This window comes from Lactuca saligna, chromosome 8 (genome assembly GCF_052625555.1).
Source record: "Lactuca saligna cultivar CGN05327 chromosome 8, ASM5262555v1, whole genome shotgun sequence".
In the NCBI taxonomy this organism is placed as follows: domain Eukaryota; kingdom Viridiplantae; phylum Streptophyta; class Magnoliopsida; order Asterales; family Asteraceae; genus Lactuca; species Lactuca saligna.
In genome coordinates this window covers 47,223,713-47,245,174 of record NC_136424.1, presented here as the reverse complement: position 1 = coordinate 47,245,174, position 21,462 = coordinate 47,223,713, and the positions used below count along the sequence as shown (strand labels likewise).

General features: G+C 35.1%; 2 protein-coding genes and 1 long non-coding RNA gene across 3 annotated transcripts; all 3 read right to left on the bottom strand.

The window, feature by feature from the left end:
• Nucleotides 1-1,630: 1,630 nt before the first annotated feature.
• LOC145011386 (glutamine--tRNA ligase-like) lies at nucleotides 1,631-7,230 on the bottom strand. Its single transcript, XM_078970096.1, has 21 exons — nucleotides 6,981-7,230; nucleotides 6,289-6,339; nucleotides 6,049-6,120; nucleotides 5,845-5,944; nucleotides 5,639-5,734; nucleotides 5,500-5,561; nucleotides 5,195-5,392; nucleotides 4,938-5,093; nucleotides 4,715-4,861; nucleotides 4,529-4,615; nucleotides 4,248-4,445; nucleotides 4,071-4,169; nucleotides 3,868-3,999; nucleotides 3,670-3,806; nucleotides 3,489-3,588; nucleotides 2,837-2,932; nucleotides 2,663-2,763; nucleotides 2,441-2,546; nucleotides 2,253-2,342; nucleotides 2,022-2,151; nucleotides 1,631-1,951 (listed from the first exon to the last, which is right to left on the bottom strand). The coding sequence occupies exons 1-21, from the start codon at nucleotides 7,089-7,091 to the stop codon at nucleotides 1,857-1,859; spliced, it is 2,364 nt and encodes a 787-aa protein (XP_078826222.1). The 5' UTR covers nucleotides 7,092-7,230; the 3' UTR covers nucleotides 1,631-1,856.
• Nucleotides 7,231-14,047: 6,817 nt separating this feature from the next.
• On the bottom strand, nucleotides 14,048-14,559 carry LOC145008603 (uncharacterized). Its single transcript, XR_013663564.1, has 3 exons — nucleotides 14,468-14,559; nucleotides 14,279-14,347; nucleotides 14,048-14,196 (listed from the first exon to the last, which is right to left on the bottom strand). It is a non-coding gene; the product is annotated as an uncharacterized LOC145008603 (long non-coding RNA).
• Nucleotides 14,560-17,694: 3,135 nt separating this feature from the next.
• On the bottom strand, nucleotides 17,695-20,107 carry LOC145011181 (26S proteasome non-ATPase regulatory subunit 4 homolog). Its single transcript, XM_078969841.1, has 10 exons — nucleotides 19,937-20,107; nucleotides 19,750-19,863; nucleotides 19,429-19,534; nucleotides 19,220-19,334; nucleotides 18,911-19,120; nucleotides 18,531-18,822; nucleotides 18,314-18,443; nucleotides 18,120-18,229; nucleotides 17,955-18,023; nucleotides 17,695-17,873 (listed from the first exon to the last, which is right to left on the bottom strand). The coding sequence occupies exons 1-10, from the start codon at nucleotides 19,946-19,948 to the stop codon at nucleotides 17,823-17,825; spliced, it is 1,209 nt and encodes a 402-aa protein (XP_078825967.1). The 5' UTR covers nucleotides 19,949-20,107; the 3' UTR covers nucleotides 17,695-17,822.
• Nucleotides 20,108-21,462: the final 1,355 nt, after the last annotated feature.

Sequence of the window (21,462 nt, the reverse complement as noted above, 5' to 3'; positions counted from 1 at the left end):
AATTATAGACTAGTGTTGTCCTAACTTCCTTATAGACTAGTGGTACCTTCTTGGGCCTTGGCATCCGACTCCGACTCGATAGAAGCAACATAAGTGACAATGGTGAAACAATTTCGTTCACCACAATATCACAGTTATTGAAATCCATCTACCACCTGTGATAGTTGTGAAGGAGAGAGTTGCAAATGATGGTTGTGATGTGGTGGGTGGGGCGAGCATAAATGAGTGAAAGGTAAAAGGAAAAAGTAACTAGAAAAGGAAATATAGTTTTTCTATATGGATCAAAGATCTTTGCAAGATTTGGAAACCACAGTGATATGTTTTTTTTCAATTTTCAAATCTTGGACTAAAAAAAAGTCTGACCAAACTAAGAGGACCAAAACTATAATTTAATCTTTAATAATATAAAGGGAAAAATGCAGAAAAGTCCAATCAATTATACATGTATATGCAGAAAAACTTTTATATTATTTTTAAGTTCAGAAAAACCCTTATATTGTTATTTACATTTCAAATAAAACCAAATTGTAGATTTTGAAGAGAAACGATCAGCTAAAAATATGATATGATATACATATCTCTTATACTTCTTCGATTATATGCAAAAACATGTCAAATCGAAATACATTTCGATTACTTTCACTTGATTGTATTCTCTATATGGTTGATTTTTCCCTCCTTAACTAATTTTTTTATCCCAATTAAAATCAATGTCATATTGATAAACAAAAATGTAAGCGACGTAAGATTTTTAGTTGTCAATTTCTCTTAAAATCCCGTATTTTGGTCTTTTTCGAATGGTAACTATTAATATAAGGGCTTTTTGAATATAAAAATAATATATATATATATATATATATATATATATATATATATATATATATATAATTGGTTGGACTTTTCTTTATTTTTCCCTAAATTAAATGTTATATGTGTCGAGAAATATGAATAATACCAAACTTTATTGTCTTATTTTACTTTTTATCAATTTCAAGTCCCCCTATGCCCAGTACCTACACGTCACACTTTACCACTACCCACATACTTATTTTAAAGATACAAGCATTTCAATGTCTTGTAGTCATGAAAAAACGAAGAGAAGTGAAGAAGTCGACCGTGGGTGAAATGATTTGTTTTTTCTTAAATGATTGTTTGTTTCCTCCAACCTAACATATCCTGCCGCCTCTGGGCTAAAAGTAAAATTATTAGTTATTACCCAATTGACAACAAGACTATTCATAAATTATTTGACTCATCTGAGTCTCGAGTTGGGTTGACTCATAATTTTTGAACCAAGTCAAACCAATTTCGAGTCATGAGTTGGTTCGTTTAGGGTTTGAAATAACTCTACACATGTAAGTTTGAACTATGGTTTTTAAGAAATATAAATATATAAAATGCGATTTGTTGATTACTTGCAAAGTTGTGGTTTTAGGCCTATTTTGGCAAAAATAAGCTAGCTTATTGAAATTTACTGTTTGGTAAAACCAAAAAAAACAACTAATCTTAGCTTATTAACTAGCTTTCACTTTTATAAGCTAGCTTCCAAAATACCATGATTCAAAATTTTATGAATCTTACAAGTTCTTTATAGAGAAGTGGATACACCTCACACATCGATCACTATTAATTTAGTAAAAACAGGTAACTAACAATACACCATTTCAAACATAAGCATCAAACAGTTACATTACATTACACTCACTTTCAAGTTTAAACCCTAGATGTTTTCATTAAAAAAAATAAAATTCAAAATAACAAAAAAAAAATTCATTTTTCTTTTTCAAATCAAAATTGAAAAATGCATCGTATGTATGTAGACACAAAAACTATTTTTTATAAATTTACCTGTGTAACTACTTCCAGGCTTTTCCATAGCTGTCACGCAATGTGACAGTCCGGTTAAAAATGAGCTTTTCTGGTGTCGAATCCTTATCAGCCACAAAATAACCTAATAATTTTCAACAAATTAATATTTATTCAAAAAAAAAAAAGATTTATAATTTTTTATATAATTTTACCAAGTCTTTCAAACTGAAATTTGTCCTCTACTTCTGCATGTTTGAGAGATGGTACAGCATATGCACATGGTATCACCACTTTGGAATCCGGGTTTAAATCATCAAGCCACTTGTCAAGTTCTCCAGGATTCTGTATTTATTTATTATATAGAAAAAATGATTAAATTAAATTATTTGGATGGAGAAATTTATTTTTACTATTATTATTATAAGTAAATAAAAATGACAAACCTCAGAAAGAAAGAGTTTGTCAAAAAGTCTGACTTCCACTTTTAATGGATCAACTCCAGGAGAAGGCTCTGCAACCCAATGAAGAACACCCTGTGCGTATATATAAAAACAAAAAAGTTTATTAAAAAAAATAATACCATGAAAGAAAGAAAGAAAACAAGTTTATAAAAATTAAAAAGCTTGGTTGCCTTTGGTTTTGTCTTTTTGTCTGGATCATATTCAACGTGTACTTCAACAACAGTCTTTTTGTCTTGAGAAAGTATTACTTCTGTACACTTGATAGGAAAAGCATATCTGAATGAAAAGATATTGTTTGATTAGAGAATTTGGTATATAATATGGTAAGTAATTGAACAAGGGAATGGAATTGAGATTCCATTCCATCAAAGTAATGAAAATTATAGCAAGACCTGAGTAGGACAGTCTTTCCAGGAGCAAGCCCATAATAGTCTTTTGAATCCTTCATTCTAAAGTCGGATTGCTCGATATAAACAATTTTCGAAAAGGGTACCTGTCAAGAAATAAAAAAAATTTATATAAAAAATCTAAAAAAACAGAAAATATTAATAAAATAAAATGTCAACCTTGTAGTAAGAAGATGGATCATCCCCTGGTGCATCTGGCCACTTCTTTGCATCAAGGTCTGTTACTAAACTGCCCTCAAGATTCGTAATAACAACCTATAAACATTCAAATTCAAAAACAGAATTATTAACATAAAATCACATTTTTGGTGATTTTTTCATTTTTAGTCCCTCAAAAGATTTTTCTTGCACTTTTGGTCCTGCTTTGAGGTTTTCTAACGTTTTTTTATCCTTGTTTCAAGTAAAATGACAAATTTTTTTTGAAAGAGATAAAATGAAATGAGCCATACTCAGACCCAAAATAGTCAATTTACTTGGAACAAATCCAAAAACCTCAAATAAAGACCTAAAATGTAAGATGAAAACTTTTGGTGACCAAAAATGTACCTCTGATATTAGAGTAAATTACATTTTTGGTCCCTAAGTAACCCAAAAGTTTTCTTCGGCAATTTTGGTCCTTATTTGAGGTTCTCATAACGTTTTTGGTCCCTATTCCAAGTGAAATGACTATATTTTAGGACCAAAATTGGAAAAATCAGCTGTAATCAGAGACCAAAAATAGGAACAGGGTCCAAAATGTCACCAGAACCTAAAACATGGACCAAAAATTTAAAAGAAAACTTTTTGGGGTGAAAAATGTAATTTAGTGTACCTTTAGTGGATGCAGCACAACCATTGTACGCGAAGCTGTTTTATTTAACTCTTCACGCACATGATACTCGAGGCGTTCCAACCGTATCATACTACCATCACTAAAAAAAACCACAAGTACAACGCTATTAATTATTATAGTAAAAAGAAAAATAAAAAATAAAAAAGTTACAGATTACTACCTTCTTGTTATCCCAATTCCTCTAACAAAACCATTTATTGCAGTTGAAGTCACACCTCTGCGCCTCAATCCAGCCAGTGTCATCAACCGAGGGTCGTCCCATCCATCAACATACTTCTCAGTCACAAGCCGATTCAACTACCAAAAAAAACTGTAAGTTTGACTTTTGACTTTGACTTTGACTTTGACTTTGACTTACCTTGCGTTTTGACATTACTGTGTTGGTTATATTCAAACGTGAATATTCCCATACGTAAGGCTGGTAAAGGCTTAGGGCGTCTAGCAACCAGTAGTATGATGCGCGACGTGTCTCAAATTCAAGCGTACAAAGCTACAAAAAAAAAGTAAATGTTTTATTTTTTTAATATAAAAACACAAATACAAAAATAAATAAATAAATACCGAATGTGTGATATTTTCAAGGGAATCCACAATGCAATGTGCATAATCATAACTTGGGTAAATACACCACTTGTCTCCCGCATGTGGATGAGGTGTAAACTGAAAAAAAAAATCAATTAATACCAAAAACTAAATATAAGCTACTTATAGTTTTTTTTTTAAAAAAAAAATACTTGCCTTGATTCGATATGCAATGAGGTCATACATGTTGAAATTGTCACTCTGCATATCTTGTTTCATTCTAAGTGTAGCTTTTCCTTCTTCAATTAATCCACATTTCATATCATTAAAGAGTTTAAGTGATTCTGAAATGGGCCTATCTCTCCATGGGCTATTCATCTTTTTTTCTCTGTACTCTTTTATTTCATCACCACTCTATTATTAAATAAAATATGAATATAATCAGTTGAAGTATATTGAAACCATTTAAACAATAAAATATTAATTTAATAATAAACCTGGTGATCCACGTAAGCGTGGCCCCTACGTATGAGCTCCACTGCTAAATCATACAGTTCTTGAAAGTAATCACTGGTGTATGTGATCTGAAAATTTTAAATTCCAAGAATACCCTTTAGGGGAAAAACCAACAACATACTTTACTAAAATCACAGATTTATATTATTTTATAATTTTTTTCTTACCTTGAAAGGTTTCCACCCCATCCACCCTACAATTTCTTCAATATGATCAATGTATTCTTTTTTCTCAGCTTCAGGATTTGTGTCATCATATCTCAAGTAGCATCCTCCATCTCTTTCTTTTGCAAGACCAAAGTCAACAAACATAGCCTGAAAATCATACCCTATAATTAAATATCTTTAATCTAATGAATTTTGTAGGATATTACTATAAATAGAAACATACCTTTGCATGACCTATATGAAGGTATCCATTGGGTTCTGGTGGAAATCGGGTAAGAACTTTTCCTCCTGTTGCCTTTAAATGTTTCTCTAATAATGCTTTTGAATTGCATGCTCTGAGCACAGGTCTATTATCACTGAAGAATACTTCTGTATGCACCTGTTACATATACACAATCTTAAAGAAATTGAAAAACTTGCCAAAAAGAGTAATAAAGATTTATAGAAGAAAGCCATGAGTCAATATAAAGTAAAGATAACCTTATAATTCTCTTCAGGTGAAGGGAATATTAAATAAGGATTGAGTTCTTCTTCAGATGGTGTCTGGAGAGGAGCTTCTTCAGGGGTATTTTTGACCTCTACTTTAACAGGCTTCTCTTTCTTCTTTTTTACAGGCTTCTCGTTATCTGCTGCAGTTTTTTCACCAAGTAAAGCATATAGCTTTGAATCTATAAGACTCTGGTGAAAGAAACATGAAAGATACTAATCAATTTTTGATAAAAAAAAGATAGGTAAAACAAGAAAAGTGAGTTATTTAACTTATTTAACTTATTTAACTTATTTACCTTAACAATCTTTGGATCTGCCCAAGGCTGCTTCTTTCTGACATGAGCAAACAGATCACCAACTGAAACCAATCATCAAATGACACATCAGACTCAAATCCAATAAATATTAAGGAAATATAAGAAAACTGAAACTTACCATTTGTTCGATACCTTTGCTCCAAAATTGCACTCTTTTTCTCTTCAAAGATTTCATTAACTGTGTTTTCTATATCTTCAAGAGAGACCTCAACCCCTGTTACCAAATAAGTATTTCAATTATATTACTTCACAAGAATTAAAGATCTTAGCATAATATACTTTCAATTATTTGGAAAACAATAGCAATAGTTTGAAGTTTCACACCTACTCCACAAGCTTCCTCGAATTTATTAATATCAAGATCCTCTGAACCAGTGACTGTAAGAAATGCAAATGCAGCTTCTACTTGGGCTGGAGTCTTTATCTGAATGATGGGAATATATTTTAGATTTTTAGTATTTCTTCTAGCAGTTTACTGGAAATTTAAACATATATGAAGAGACTGATGTGAAAAGGAATCTTTCAGACCTTAGAAGAAACAATGTATTCCAGCAACTTGGGACGATGAACAAGGGCATTGGCTGGAAATTTTGTAGCAACCTGTTATGCAGAAGCAATCATTGGTATGATACTCCAAACTTCATATGCCTTTTTTTTAATAGAAAATCTAAATCTGGTGGCTTGTAGAAGTGAAATTCAAACTAGAAATTTGCATATCAACATGTTCATGTTAAAGATGAAAGACAAACATTATGTCAAGAGATTTACCGTATAGAGAAGATTGCCTGTAGAACGTTCACATCCATCAGTAACAGCTGCCTGCAGAGACAGCATTGAATATTTGAATATGAAGAGGGGTATGTATACATAATTACATATAACATATCCAAACAAGTTTATGAGAAATATGAAGCTGAAGTGATAGTCTTGTGACAACAATTAAACTGAAAGTAAGAGAGGCTGCTTTAGAAGTGTAACTACTCTCTTAAGCACCTGAGAAAAAGATACAATTTGACTCTCATGAGCCTAAACAAGATCGAAAATGTAGTCAAATCCTTGTAAAAACAATCTGTGTGCGAAAAACAAGTCGAAAACCATGTTTTGTCCTCTTTTTTTCTCAGTAAAGATGTTATTCTGGCAGGAACAACATAATGGGATAAATTTTCACTACAAAAAAAATGCTTTTCACTGTAAAGTTGTTTGCAATTTGTTTCATATGGGAACTCGGAAGACAGAATCATGTTCTTTTAATAAAAACATCTCTATAAATCTCTCCAGAAATACTTGATGTAACTGTTAATAGCAACAGCTCGATTATGATACACAGCCGCAATCCAGATTCCCGAAGGAAAGAATCAAAACTCCTTGAATCTACTTCAGACCAATCACGCGCATACACCAAAATAAGTTGTTCATGATGCAATTGCATGCAGCCTTTTGAGTATCAGTATAAACCATACCTCGTTAATCACAGCGACGAGGTTCGTAGTGACTTTATTGTTGGCGATGGTGTTCTCTGCAGTGCGCTTATCTAACCCGATCTTCAGAAAAAGGTCAAGAGCTTCCACCATCTTTCTCCACCTCAATCTCTCCGAAATCTGTAGATTTTTATAGAGATTGCGTATTGAAATAAACCCCTGTAATAAACCCTGGCAAATGTAACGTTTTGGGGGATGAAATGATTTTAGGGGTTTTCACGTGACGACACTAGGGAAATTTTTGCTTGATTCTCACGGCTTAAGAATTAAAAAGATAAAGTTATATAAATGGTCCTTGTACTTTACAAATAATGTACTTCAATCTAACGTTCTTAATGTGCTACACATAATGTATTTATTTGTTTACTTTTTGTATTTGTGTTTTTATATAAAAAATAGAGATAATTTCATATATATCCTTGCAAACATTAGATATTACGTCTATATCCTTCCAAAATTCATAATTACCTATATATCCTTTTTAACCTATTTAACTCTCATTTATATCCAATCCTATAATTTAATGAGGTATAAATAAATTTAATATGAAAAATATATAGTTAAAATGTTAAATATATATAAATTTACCAAAATATGCTTTGCATATTATATCCAAATCAATATCTATTAGTTTTTTTTGGTAGAATCGTTGCCAGTACCCATGGTCGATTCAACCTCTCTCCTCCGCCAACGAAACGAGTTCCGTCTCCCCCCCCCCTCCCCCCATCTTTCGGTCTCCCTCACATTCTTCTCTCTTATCCCTCTACTGGTTACCACCACCGATTGATACCTAGCTTAACCATCAACTCGTTCACGACAGATGCATCGTCGCCCACACATTCCCCCTCCTGTTATCACCGGTGGCCACCAATTGAAGCCTCAAACCTCAATTTCTAGTATATGTGTGCATCAAGCCTCGATTTCAAGTACAAGTAGGTATCAAATTTATGTTTAATTTTGTATGTGTTGATTGGATTCTAAATTAGGGATTTTATATATCTATTGACCTATATCCTCTTCTTTAGATATACGTGAAACATGAAAATTCAGGGAACATTTGGTGTTTGTAGGCGCAAGCCACTCTAAATAGCTATTAGTAAATTAACTGTGTGAATATGATAATCCTAATGGTTGTATTTGAATAGAATTTCTGGAAAGTAGATGGATTTCGAATAGTATGTGGTTGGTCATCTTATTTGCTTGAGGGCTTGAGGTATGAAGAAAACCTAAACTTTAGTTTTCACTTAATATATTTTGCCACAGTCCACGATTTGTGGTCAATTTTAGTGTAATCTGCAATTGTAAATGTTTGTACACGTTGAATGGTTACCAATTCTTAACTTAATCTGGGGATTTAATGAGGGAAATGTAAACAAATTTTTCTTTGTTTTGTAAACTAATTTAATGTGTGAAAGAGAGAGAGAAAGAAAAGCATAATGATTGCTTTCATTTGATACAACACAAAATGACTATAACACCCTCATTACATAATAATAATGGCTTTAATATGGGTGTTAAATTGTTTGCAGGTAAGAGAAATTAGCAATTACTTTGCCCCTGAAGTCATCTGATGGCAAGCTGAATCTTTACAAGCACTTTAGGAGGTATCATAGATAAATTTCAACAATGGCGAGAACAAAGCAAAACCAACACACATTCTTGAAGGGAGATAAATTTCAACTTGAAGAAGTGATTGAGGGACAATAATTCAATAGAGATACCTTGAGTGCCATACTTGAAGCGGCACGTGAAATTGAAACAATTGAGAAGTAATCATAATGAAAATAAAATGCTATAGTTCACAAATAAATCAATGTATGTTGCTATTTCTTGTGTTTTACCCATTTAGCAATCATAATTTTTTCTTTTTGATCTTTATGTTTTGTTATGCAGGTGGGGACATATGTTGATTCAAGGGATAAACACATCTTGTATCGAGATTAGGAAGTCATCTCATAAGTAGAGTGTTATTTTGGTTTTGGTATTGTTGTTTTGTCAAACTAGATTGTTATTGTGTTAGATTGGTCATTTTTCGACCCTGTTTGTAACTTTCACATCATCATGTTGTTTTTTTATATATAATGCATTTTAGCAATTCATAAAAATCCTAATTGATGGTTCCTGTTGTAGAAGAACAAATCAGAAATTGTCCATGTGGCTGAAAAACATTTGCAGAAATGGTCCATGTGACATAAAATACATTGCAGAAACAGTCCCTATTGCAAAAATACATTACAAAAATAGTCCTTATGGCATAATATTATTACAAAATGCTCCCTTTTGCAGAAATACATTACAGACATGATCCTGTTGGCATAAAATACATTGCAGAAATAGTCCCTATTGCTGAAATATGTTACAGAAATAGTCCCTATTGCATAATATCTTTACAAAATGGTCCCTTTAACATAAATTTTTATAGACATTGTCCCTTTGGCACAAAATACATTGCAGAAACAGTCCATATTGCTGAAATACATTACAGAAACAGTCCCTATTGCTGAAATACATTACATAAATAGTCCCTATTGCATAATATCTTTACAAAATGCTCCCTTTAACAGAAATTTTTACAGACATAGTCCCTGCGACAGAAAACACATTGTAGAAACCGTCCCTGTTGCAAAAATACATAACAGAAACAGTCCCCATAGCATTATAATTTCACAAAAAAGTCCATTTGGCATAAAATATTTACAGATTTTGTCCCTGTGGCAGATATATTTGACAGATGCAGTCATGTGGCATAATGTTTTTACAGAAAAGGTAGGAAAAAATAATTACAAAAATGGTCTCAAAATAAATACACATATTTGATCAAATTTTTTAAAATTCTTTGTTCTTAGTATAGCATTGTACTTTGAAAGTACAAAGCTATAATTTGGTAGTTTTTCACTATGTGTGTGTGTTTGTTTGTGTGTTTGTTGTAAAAACAAAAAATAATTTCTTTAACAATTTTTTTTTAATATTAGCATTATTTATAATGTTTAACTTTTTATATTATTCCAAGAATAGCATTCAACTTTCATTTTAATGTTGATTATAATGTTAAAGTTTCATTTTAATGTTGCTATAGTGGTTTAATTTCAATATTTTCTCAATTTTAACAATCAACTTTCATGTTATTCTCAATTATTACATTTTACTTTCTTATTTTTTAATTATAGTATTCAACTTTCAGTCATGAGAGATTGTAGCATTTTACTTTTATTTTTTTTTTTTCAATTCTACCATTCAACTTTCATTTTAATGTCAATTACAACACTTTACTTCTATTTTTTTCAACGATCACATTCAAATTCCATGTTAATGTCGAGTAATGGAGGATGAGAAATGAGGGTATCATGTAACGCCCCGTTTATTTAAATAAATTAATAAATGTAATTCCCGGATTAATTTGTGAAGAATTTTAATAATGAAGGGTTGTCAGTAAATTACAGAGTTAGTTTGAGAAGAATTTTAGAAGCAAGGGTATATTCGGTAAATATTAGGACTTCAATTGAAGAGATTTTAAATGGCTGGGGTTAAAAAGGTAACTTATGGACTTATTTTGAAAGAAAAGAAGGAAGGAGGGATTGATTATGTTAATATGGGGATATGTTTTATGGCACCAGGTATATAAGCTATATGAGAACCCTAACCCTATCTCAAGGTTCAGATGCCATGTGTGAAGTCGGTCGCCCCTTTCCCCCCTTCCCCTCGTTTTTCCGATCTGATCGAGTCGCCGCTTACCACCGGGACACTGTGTGTGGCTTGGAGGACCACCGAGACTGGAGCATGGGTTGTGAATGAACAGAATAACGTCGGAGTCCGTTGCTGCTGTTTGCTGCCGGCGAGTGCTGGAGACGAGGCCGACGTCGGGGTTGTCATATCTCTATCTTCTCCGGTAATGACAACCTTTCCCTCTTTAGTTCCTCTGTCATTTCTCTCATGACTGCCGTCATCTCCGCCCTAATGGCTATCACCTTTTTGTTGATATTCTTTTCGGTCGCCGCAAACCACCGTAGGATGGCAGTGATGTGTGTATTTCACGTGTGTTTCTGTTTTTCAGCCAAGGATGTGATGTTTGTGTGTGTTCCGTCGTCACCATGGGAGTGTGTGGGTGAAAGGGTGGTTGGAAACGCTTGAAGACCACCATGGCAGCCAACCATGGTGGTTGTTGCCGGGAGTTGCTGCCAAACGCCACTACCACCCCAAGACCATCGTTGTTACTGTCGAGCACCACCAGGTGGTGGCTGTGTTACTTTTCCGAGCTTAGAGGTGGGTGTGTGTTATTTCAGTGATGTATGATTGGGTTTGTTGGCCGGATAGATCAAGAAAGTCACCGCCACAAGTCACCGTCGGCCACCACTAGGGTGGTTGTGTGTGTGTGTGTATGTAAGAGTAGTTAGAGTGTGTGTTTATTTGTGGATTTAAAAGCTTGTAATTGTAATTAGTAAAAGATGTAATGAAACGAACCATAACCACCACCGTAAGGTAATGGACTTAATGATTAGTTTTGGGCCTATTGGGCCATGTTTGGATGGAAAACCCTAATTTTGAGTATTTGGGCCTTGAACTTATTGGGACCCACCTTTGGGGCATTGGGATTGGATTGTGTATTAAGCCCAAATTATTCCATATCATTTATCTAGTAAAGGACTTAATGGATTAAGTCCTTAAAGAGTTAAGAAAGAAACACTTAACCCTAATTGCCATTTTATGTGAAACCCTAATTTCACTTGGACTTTGAGTTGGGCCTTCCTATTGGTCCTTGGTGATTGGGATAATAATAGACCATCCAAGAGCAAGCAAATGGACTAGAATAATCTAATGGACTTAGGGTAAGGCCCACATGAGGAGTTTGGGCCCAATTTGGAAAATTGGGCCATCGATGGGCCATAGTCGGGTCCTTGATGATTATGAGATGTTGGGCTTTGATTCCTAGTTGACTTTGGGCCTATGGATTGGGCCTTAGGCCTTAATAGGTCAAGCTTAGGGTAATGTAACAATTATTCAAAGTATCTAATTATGGATATGTAGTGGAACCCAATTATTAATAGAGTGTTATTTTGATGTTGACAAATTCGGGAATCTGTCATCCAGCAGTTAGGGTTTTGTCAGTAGGACTTTAGCAGTGTGAGGTGAGTCATCTTCTAGTAGGAACGAGTCTAAGGCACCAAGGCCGACCCGTATATGTGTGATATGTTAGTAACTGAGCATGGGCGGGGCCCGTATCTCATAGTAGCTGAGTGTGGGAGGGGCCCGTATCTCATAGATACCTAGTGATACTTGTTGTTTGTTTAGAGCTTGTATGTATTTTCATGACTAGTGAGTGTGGGCGGGGCCCGTATCTCATAGTAGTCGAGTGTGGGCGGGGCCCGTATCTCTTATTAGTCGAGTGTGGGCGGTGCCCGTATCTCATAACCGTACTTGATTATGATATATGACCGAATGATAGATTAGTTATACATGTTGTCTGTGTGATACTTGTATGTTTAGGCATAGCAACTGAGTGTGGGCGAGGCCCGTATCTTAGAGATAGCGGAGTGTGGGCAGGGCCCGTATCTCCATGAGTGTGGGCGGGGCCTGTATCTCCTAGTTGCATGTTATATGTGTATGGTATGTGATAGTTTTGGGAGACTCGCTAAGCTTCGTGCTTACGGTTTTCAGTTTTGGTTTCAAGTACTTAGTTTTCAGAAGAGGAGCTCGGGAAGATTGTAGTGCACACACCATTTGTTCGGCCTCGGATGTTTCTACTCTGATATATATTTTGACATGTGACTTTGATACATGACTTATTACTTTTATATGATGAGTATATTTATGGTTTTACTAATGGTTTAAAACGAAATTTTTGGACTGTATTTTTGGGACGTTACAAGTTGGTATCAGAGCCTTGGTTTGAGGGATTCGGGCACACTTCCAGGTGTGTCTTAACTCAAACTAAGGAATTGGTATAGAAATTTTCAAAAGGAAAATCAAATTTTGTAAGAAGGATTTTGAGGAAAGAAAAGTGTTTTAGAAAAAGCGAAAAGAATTTTTATAAAGACAAGAACTTTGAAAAGAGAAAAGGGTGTGGTGCATGCAATCAGCCGCGCTCAAGTAAGTACTCCCAAATTACCCATACAAGTTCATGTTATGATATGATTATCAGCTTAATGAGAACTGCATGCTAGATTAGGACTAAGGATCTAGGAAGGATGCCTTATGTGCCTATTATATGTGTACCAACTTTATGAGAACTGCATGCTAGTTTATGGCTAAGGATCTAGGAAGGATGCCTTATGTGCCTGTTATATGTGTACCAACTTATTGAGAACTACATGCTAGTACAGATTAGTCAGTATGATAGCCAGAGTAGTATATGCTTGATTATGTGTACTCAATGTAAATTTTTGGAGCTGAGATTACAAATAGGATAACTTTTAAATTAGAGATAGAGGTGCAGATATTTATACACAAGTTTTTCTTTTTTCTATTTATATATTTTTTTTATCTAGAAACGATATACGTTTCAGAGATTTACAAATCTAACAATTTTACCTTATATTTTGCAAAAACTCGCATTAGGTTGTTTCGTTACCCCGACTTTGGTTTCATATTAATATTTTTTTTTATGTTGACTATGGTTTCAAATATTTTGACTACGAATTCTGATATATTTGACTACGATTTCGTACATATTCTTACTAATACATATATAAAGATAATATTTTTTTAGAAAATAAAATTTCAGTGTTATTTTTTTCTCTCATTTTTTCTCTCAAATATCAAAGTATTAATTGCGTTGAATATTTTGTTTTGGTTATCAGCAAGGAGATGTCAATAAGTTGATTCCCAAGTATCATATATATCTTAATTCATAACTGAAAGCCGACTTTAATGTATGTTTAATTTTCTTATTGGCATATATAGAATTGGTCTTGTTTTACAATCTTAAGGATATGATTTCATCTTACTTTAAAATTTTAATAATTGATTTGATGTTGTGTAATTGGTGAGACTTTAGACCTGATTTTTATTTTTATTTTTTTTTATTTTTTTTTTTTTTTCAGAGCAGTATGAATGAAATTTAGATTTGAAATATTAAAGTTGATAAACAACACCAAACCAAAAGTCAAACCGATAAATCCAAATCCATTGTAACAACAAAGAGTATTTAACATCACTTGTCGTCTTCCTTGAGTGCTTTATCCTCCTCTTTCTTCTGCTCAAACTGATAAAATCTCAAATTATTTTTTATTTAAATTAAAAAAAATAAAAATACAATCTTTGAAGTTTGAGCTAACTTAACTAACCTCAAGCTGATTTTGCATTGAAGCAAGCAAATCCTTGATTAAAGGAACATTCGGGTCAACTCCTGGCAGCTTCAAATCCAACAAACATCCCAAATAACCAATTTCTCTCCATTTTTTGTATTATTATTATTATTATTATTATTATTATTATTTTCTATTCACAAAATAAAAATTAAAAAAAAAAAATACAGAAGCAAGAATAGATGAGACAAATGACTGATCAGCCAAAAGCTTCCCCATATCTGATTCCCTTGATCCTAATCCATCTTTTGCACCTTCTTCAACACACAATTGTAGAGCTGCAAGTTGCAAATTAAATTAACACAAAACTAATTCTAAAAATATCAACTATCAAGAAATCTTAATGAGATAGAATGGGTGGTTGGGAGCATATATGGCATGCAAAGGCATAAAGTTGCTAATTTTATGCCTTATGACCCTTAACAAGTCTAAGATCTAAATTTTGAGTGAAAAGTCTTCATGCATTAAGGACTTAATGGAGTTTGATGCAAGACAGTTAGTACACTGGGTGTAATATGTTGTACGTTGTGCGTACAACTCATGGATCCAGTACGTTAAGTGTATTGAAGAGGTATGTTGGGCTTACGCTCTCAGAGAACCTTGGGCTTCCGGTGGAGCTTCGAACCTTTGGGACCTAAAGGTTTGGGCCTGGACTAGCTGAATTTGTGGGCCTAAATTTATTATTTGGGCCATTATTGGCATGTTGGGCCTTTTGGGCCTTGTATCCCAATATAGAATTGGATTTTTATGTTAGGCCCATTAGTGAAGGAAAGGCCTTTGGGCCATTATGGTGGGACTTGGACTTAGGATTTTGGGCCCATGGTTGTGTCATGATCCTAATTAGGGTTATTTGTATATTGTTCAGTTTGGGATTTTGGGTTGGTAGAGTCGAGTAACTATTGTGATCAATAGACTAAGGTGAGTCTTTTCATTATACCAATGGGTCGAAGGCACCAATGTCGACCCATTAGTTGATATGAGATTTCATTAGTTATGTATGCAATGGCTTGTTATCTGGCATGTTATGACTTGGTAAAGACTATGAGGGGAGCCAATGGCACATGGTAAAGACCATAGGGGGGTGCCCATGGCCCATGGGTGTAAGGCCATGGGGGTAGCCCATGACATTCCGGGTGAAGACCATAGACGGACTCCATGACAATCTTATATGTATGTTGCATGACATTATATGGTATATGCTTGTGTATTTTGGGAAACTCACTAAGCGTTTGCTTACAGTTTGTTGGATGCTTTAGGTACTTCAGGGTCTAAGGGCAAGGGCCCAACTTGATGGCGCAACAGGCACTCTCCAGTGTTCTGCATTTCTTGTTTTAGATACTCTGATCTTATGGACAAAAGTTTATGTAATGAAATTTTGGGAAAACAAATATAATTGTGATTTCTGAATATTAAATGAAAATTTTTATTTGAATTTTCGGGTTGTTACAAGTTGGTATCGGAGCCTTGGTTTGAGGGATTCAGACACTCTATCGGATGTGTCAGAACTCAAACCAAGGAAATGGTAAACCCTTTTTCAAAAGAAACAAAAGTTAATTTTTTCCTGAAAACGGTTTTCTTAAGTAAAATGGGGAGAGTGCAATGCGCGTAATCGGTCGAGCTCAAGTAAGTGTTCCCAATGTATTAGCCATGCTATAGATATATTCTTGGAAATTGATGTCGAATATATTATTTGCTAAGTGTATGCTTTCAAAGTTGTATATGTCTAGGATTGCATAGCCCTAGAATGATGGATTATGCCTTATTCTTGTTCCTTGTTTGGTTGTGGTTTAGGGTAGAAGTTTTATTTGACAATCTATGTGATTCTATTTGTGTATAACTTGCATGCATAGGGCAACCTACTATGATTGATTTAAGTTTCTGGTTCGGTGAGGATTGAGAAATCCTAGAATAGTCTAGGATCTGAGTTTGTGTTTTGTTCTGTGGGTCATGTTATTTGTGGTTGGGTGAATTAGAAATACCAGGTATAGCCTTGGGGAAGGTACAGATAGGTGTGGAAGGTAGTGTTTGGCCCGTACTACTGAAAACACAAGACATGTACCCGAAACAAGGACAGACATGGAGGCTCTGAGGAGTCTGGTGAGGAGGAATCCCTTTGAACTTCTTTATCAATTGCTATTTATGTTGTATTTTTCAGTTGAGGATGGTGATGATTATGCGAGGAGGTTCGGGTTCAGGATTATGATCAGGTTCAGGCTCTGGTGTAGAGCCCATTGATGAGAGGCTACGCGATCTTATCGCGGCTAAGGTTACTCGTGGCATACTTGACGCTACCCCAGTGATCTTTGGTACCGTCAAGGAAGGGATCATGGAGATTATGGAGGAGCGGCTCAGGCCTTTTCGTGCCGAGATCGTTGTGGGTCAGATTGGGGCTCGAGCTCCCTCATTTCGGGAGTTCAAGGCGTGTGGTGTGCTTGAGTTCTTTGGGGTTAGGGTCCCATCACTAGTCGTCGTTAGGTTGCAGACATGGAGAATGCCCAGCACACGAGCTTTTGCCGTGAGGCGACAAAGGTGAGGTTCGCGTCTTGTATGCTGAGGGATCGGGCATCTACATCAACATGAGAGAGAGAGAGAGAGAGAGATGTTTATGTGTGTGTGTGTGAGAGAGAGAGAGAGATTTGAAAAGGGACTATCGATGTAATTTCTTCAAACAATAGGGATACGAGGTGTCCATTTTATTGGCTTCATAAAAACAAACACAAGGCATTCCTACTCAAGGTCACCTTTGAGAAGGCTTTTAACTGCCTCACCTAGGATTATCTCGACTTTGTCATGGCATAGATAAACTTTGGTAAAAATGGTGCAATTGATGTCTATGTTCAACTCGTGACTATGTAATAATCAACGGTTTAGCGTCCAAATAATTTTCACTCAAGAGGGGAGTTCACAGAAAGACCCTCTCTTTTGTTTTCTTTTCATCCTAGCGATTGAAGGACTTAACATAGCACTTGAAGAAGCCAAAGAGCATGGCCTTATCCAAGGCATTCACCTTGCCTAACAAGGATATAACCTAGATTTCTGTAGTCTATTTTCATAGTCACCGGTGGTCAAAATCCAATCAAGCTTGTTGGTCATAAGCAATTGCTAAACATCAACATCTTGTGGCAGTTAGGAACTACAAAGACTATTTGGCAAAAATGACAATCCTGCCCCTGAATAGATTGTGGACGATTTTACCCCTAGGAAAGGTCTTGGTGGGTGTTTGAATCTTATTTTATAAGATGGTATCCTTTCTTAGATAAGGATGTACATTTAAAATGTAATTTTCAATAGTTATAATCATTAAAGAACTTTTGTAGCCTCTTTCCTTTTCCCATACAGCATACTTAAAAAACAATTTCAATTTCGTGTAAGACAACTAGACACAAGCAACAACATTGAAATCACAAACAATATCCACTTTGAAAATTATCCATTGAAAGATGAGAAATTAATGATCATCTTATCTTTTACAAATCCAAGTAAGTGCCATGACATGATTAAAGTTGATAAACACCACCAAAAATCACTTGTCATCTTCCTTGGGTGCTTTATCCTCCTCTTTCTTCTGGTCAGACTGATCAAATCTCAAATTATTTTTCATTTAAATTAAAAAATAAATAAAAATACCATCTTTGAAGTTTAAACTATAACTAACCTCAGGCTGATTTTGCATTGAAGCAAGCAAATCCTTGACTGAAGGATCATTCGGGTCAACTCCTGGCAGCTTCAAAACCAACAAACATCCCAAATAATCAAATTTCTCTCCATTTTTTGTATTATTATTATTTTTTTTTCTATTCACAAAAAAATAAAAACATACAGAAGCAAGAATAGATGAGACAAACGACTGATCAGCCAAAAGCTTCCCCATATCTGCTTGCCCTGATCCTGATCCATCTTTTCCACCTTCTTCAACAGACAATTGTAAAGCTGCAAATTGCAAATTAAATTAACACAAAATTAATTCCAAAAATATCAAGAAATATTAATAGTAAGACTTTTAATTTAGTTTACCAAGTGCCAAATCTTGATCATCAGCAGCTGCCTCTGACATGTCAGCATCCCTTGTTGTCACAGTAGCAGCAGCAGCAGGATCATCCATTGACATGGCAAGAGCTTGTTGCAGCAATGCATTCTCATCATCCTGTGCCACCTCACCATTATTAGAAAAATTACCAAAAAGGGTAAACTTAAAACTTAAAAAACAAGAAGAAGAAGAAGAAGAAGAAACCATTAAATCATCTTTTTTATTCTCAGAAGTCCCAACATTTTCAGACATAGTTGCATCTTGTGAACTAGACTCCCCTCCTTCATTCTTTGAAGAATCATCTGCAGCTTTTTTAGCAGCAGCTTCTTGCCTTGCTCTTTCTTCTTCCATGGAGACACGAAGAGCAAGTGCCAGCTCAGGATCAAGATTCGGGTCAACACCAAAGTCAAAACCAGACACACCACCAGCTGCAGCTGCAGCTGCTGCTGCTGCAAATCCACTTCCACCTTCTCCATCTCCAGTAAAGATTGGAGTACTAACAACAGTAAAACATTCATCACCTTAAAGTTAATAAATCATATGTTGGGAATGAAAAAGAAATTATAATTTCTATAATAAATAACCTTAGAAGAACATCAGAAAGAGCATTTGATCCAGCTGGGACATGAACAATGTGACTGCTGTCATTGTTGTTTACAGCTGCAACTAAAGCTTCAAGCTTTTCTGACTTTGATTCATCTTCTTCACCAAAGTTCACAACATCAAGAGCTACACTGTTCTTCTTTAACTTCTTCCCTATCATCTCCAGTACTTTCTTATCGTATTTTACAGGACTGAAATCCAAAACCAATAAATGTTGATTGTTAATAATAAGAGGAAGAAAATCAGAAGATGACAATGTAAAGTAAAAGGACCTTATACATATTACATACCCTCCAGCAAACACAATTATCCTTTGTTGCTGTTTTTTGTTTTGCCGATGCTTTAAAGCTAACTGAGCAACTTGGATCCCAGCTGCTAAGTTCATCTCACCTCCTATTTCTAAACCTGAGTAAGTGAAGAATAAATTTCAGCACTTCAAACTTCATACTAATGTGTTGTAGATTGTAAGTAAATACTCGAATCATTCAAAGAAACTAACCATGCATGCACGCCAGGATTTTGCCAAGATCGCTAGTAGGAGTGACAAGAACACGAACGCCTTTGCCAGCCATTGTCAATACGCCCACAGTATTTTCAGGATTAGACTGCAACATCAAATTTTCAGTTTCTCATCAGAGAATAAGCCCCGATAGATGAATATAAGTTATGTAAAGAGAAAAAAACTGGTAGCCAATCGTCTAGAACTACACAATTCATCGTCTCAATCTACTGAAAACTTTTCCCAATCAAAAATATTTGCGTACGATTTAAACTACTGGCAACAACAAAACAAAAGCCCTATGATTGATTATCAAATTACCTGGGTTTTAGCGCCACAAATGAGATTAACAGCGTCGGCTTGAGCTTGAAACCTAGTGGGTGAGTAATCCCCGTTACGCATCCATTCTGAATTATCGATACAGATCATCGTAGCCTGATTTCAATAACAAATTAAAACCCTAGTTTTTTTTTAAATAGAAGAATATATGGTAAAACTGAAAACGTACCTCGAGCACCATGATTGAAGGTTGACGAAGAAATCAAAAGAGCGAGTGATTACAAGGTTTGAGAGTTATACTTGGACGAAGAGAGGGGAATGGAGAGTTTTCTTGCTCCGGACGATAGCCCTGTTCTCGTTCTGGTCATATGAATGAAGTTAGATCCGTAAATTATACATTATACAATGACAAAACTGCATAATAGTCCCTTTGGTTTGCTCATTTTTTTAGGTAAAATATTCACTCACATAAATGGTCTTTTTTTAGTTTCGGTGCGGTTCTAGTCCAAAAATGCATTAGTTTTTGGATGTTAACTCTTGTTAAAATTACTATTTTGCCTATAGTTTATATAATTTATCAAGATTTATTATTTTATTAAAGTCTAACGACTTGTTCCATTCCTTTAACCCAAAACCATCTTTTACCTTCGACTTGATACATCTATATTATCATCCCCTGCATCACCACGTTGACACGCCTCCGACCATGGTCACTACATGATTGATCTGTCTACTACCTCTTCCCTTCCCCTTTACTTTATATTTTCCGACAACACAAGCCATTTGTAACCTTCCTAGCATGGAAAAGAAAACCTAAAAAACATAACCCCATATGACCACTTCCCCATTCTAATTTACTTATGTCATTCTCTCACCCACCACTTCCTTATCACCGATCAACTCCACCATTCACAAATCACACATATTGTGTAACATGCCGATTTCCGAGAATGAGATTTAGGGATTTCATGCAATTAAGGAAGTCTACTCGACGAGTTGGAGGCCCCAACTCGTTGTGTAGAGTTTTAGTCAGCCCGCGTGATTTATGTGGTCTACTTGACGAGTCGGAGGACCCCGACTCGACGAGTAGGAGCAGGATGATGAAACTCTAATTTCTAGGGTTTTGATATTTAAAGGGTCATTAGCCTCCCTTAACGTCCCTCTTGAGCTCAGAAAACGCTAATCTCGCCTACTCTCCATTTTTGTGTGTAAAGAAGCTTGGAAGGTGGATTTTGTGAAGAAGGCTTGAAGTCTAAGAAGCTTGGAGCAAAGAGAAGCTTGTGGATTTGACTCTACTTCATCTTGGCATCATTTTGAAGGTAACAAGTCGTTACCTTGAGTTATCTTTAGCTAGATCTCTCCATGTAAAGGTTTAGGGCCATTTTCTAGTTGGTTGTGGGTTATTTCGGGTATTGGGCATGATCTGAAGTTGTAACTTCAGATCTGGACTCCTCTAAGTCTCTATAGTCATAAAGTTATCAAATTTATCAAGCTTTGACCCTTCTCTTTGGGTTAAACCTTTCCCTTAGCTTGGTTTTGGCATTTAGGACCATGCATGTACGTAAAGTTTGCAACTTTACGTGGAAACCATGCCCTAAGATGGTAGCTTAAAATCGTCTGAATGAGAAATGGACCGAAGGGACTCGATGAGTTGCATGGTCAACTCGATAAGTCTAATGAAGATTGGTTGTGGTGGGTTTTTGTATAGACTCGGCGAGTCAGTGAGACGACTCGACGAGTCAGTTAGGGTTTTCC

Bases quoted from the DNA above. Each gene is read 5' to 3' on its own strand.
- LOC145011386 (XM_078970096.1), bottom strand. From the start codon at position 7,091: ATGGTGGAAGCTCTTGACCTTTTTCTGAAGATCGGGTTAGATAAGCGC. The intron at 4,616-4,714 runs GTAAGAAAAAAA...TAAAATTTTCAG, and splicing joins TGGGGTGGAAACCTTTCAAG to ATCACATACACCAGTGATTA. The intron at 4,000-4,070 runs GTATTTATTTAT...TTTTTTTTGTAG, and splicing joins TTGAAAATATCACACATTCG to CTTTGTACGCTTGAATTTGA.
- LOC145011181 (XM_078969841.1), bottom strand. The intron at 18,024-18,119 runs GTATGTTTTTAT...TTGGTTTTGAAG, and splicing joins TCTCATCTATTCTTGCTTCT to CTGCCAGGAGTTGACCCGAA. The intron at 17,874-17,954 runs GTTAGTTATAGT...AGATTTGATCAG, and splicing joins CAATGCAAAATCAGCCTGAG to TCTGACCAGAAGAAAGAGGA.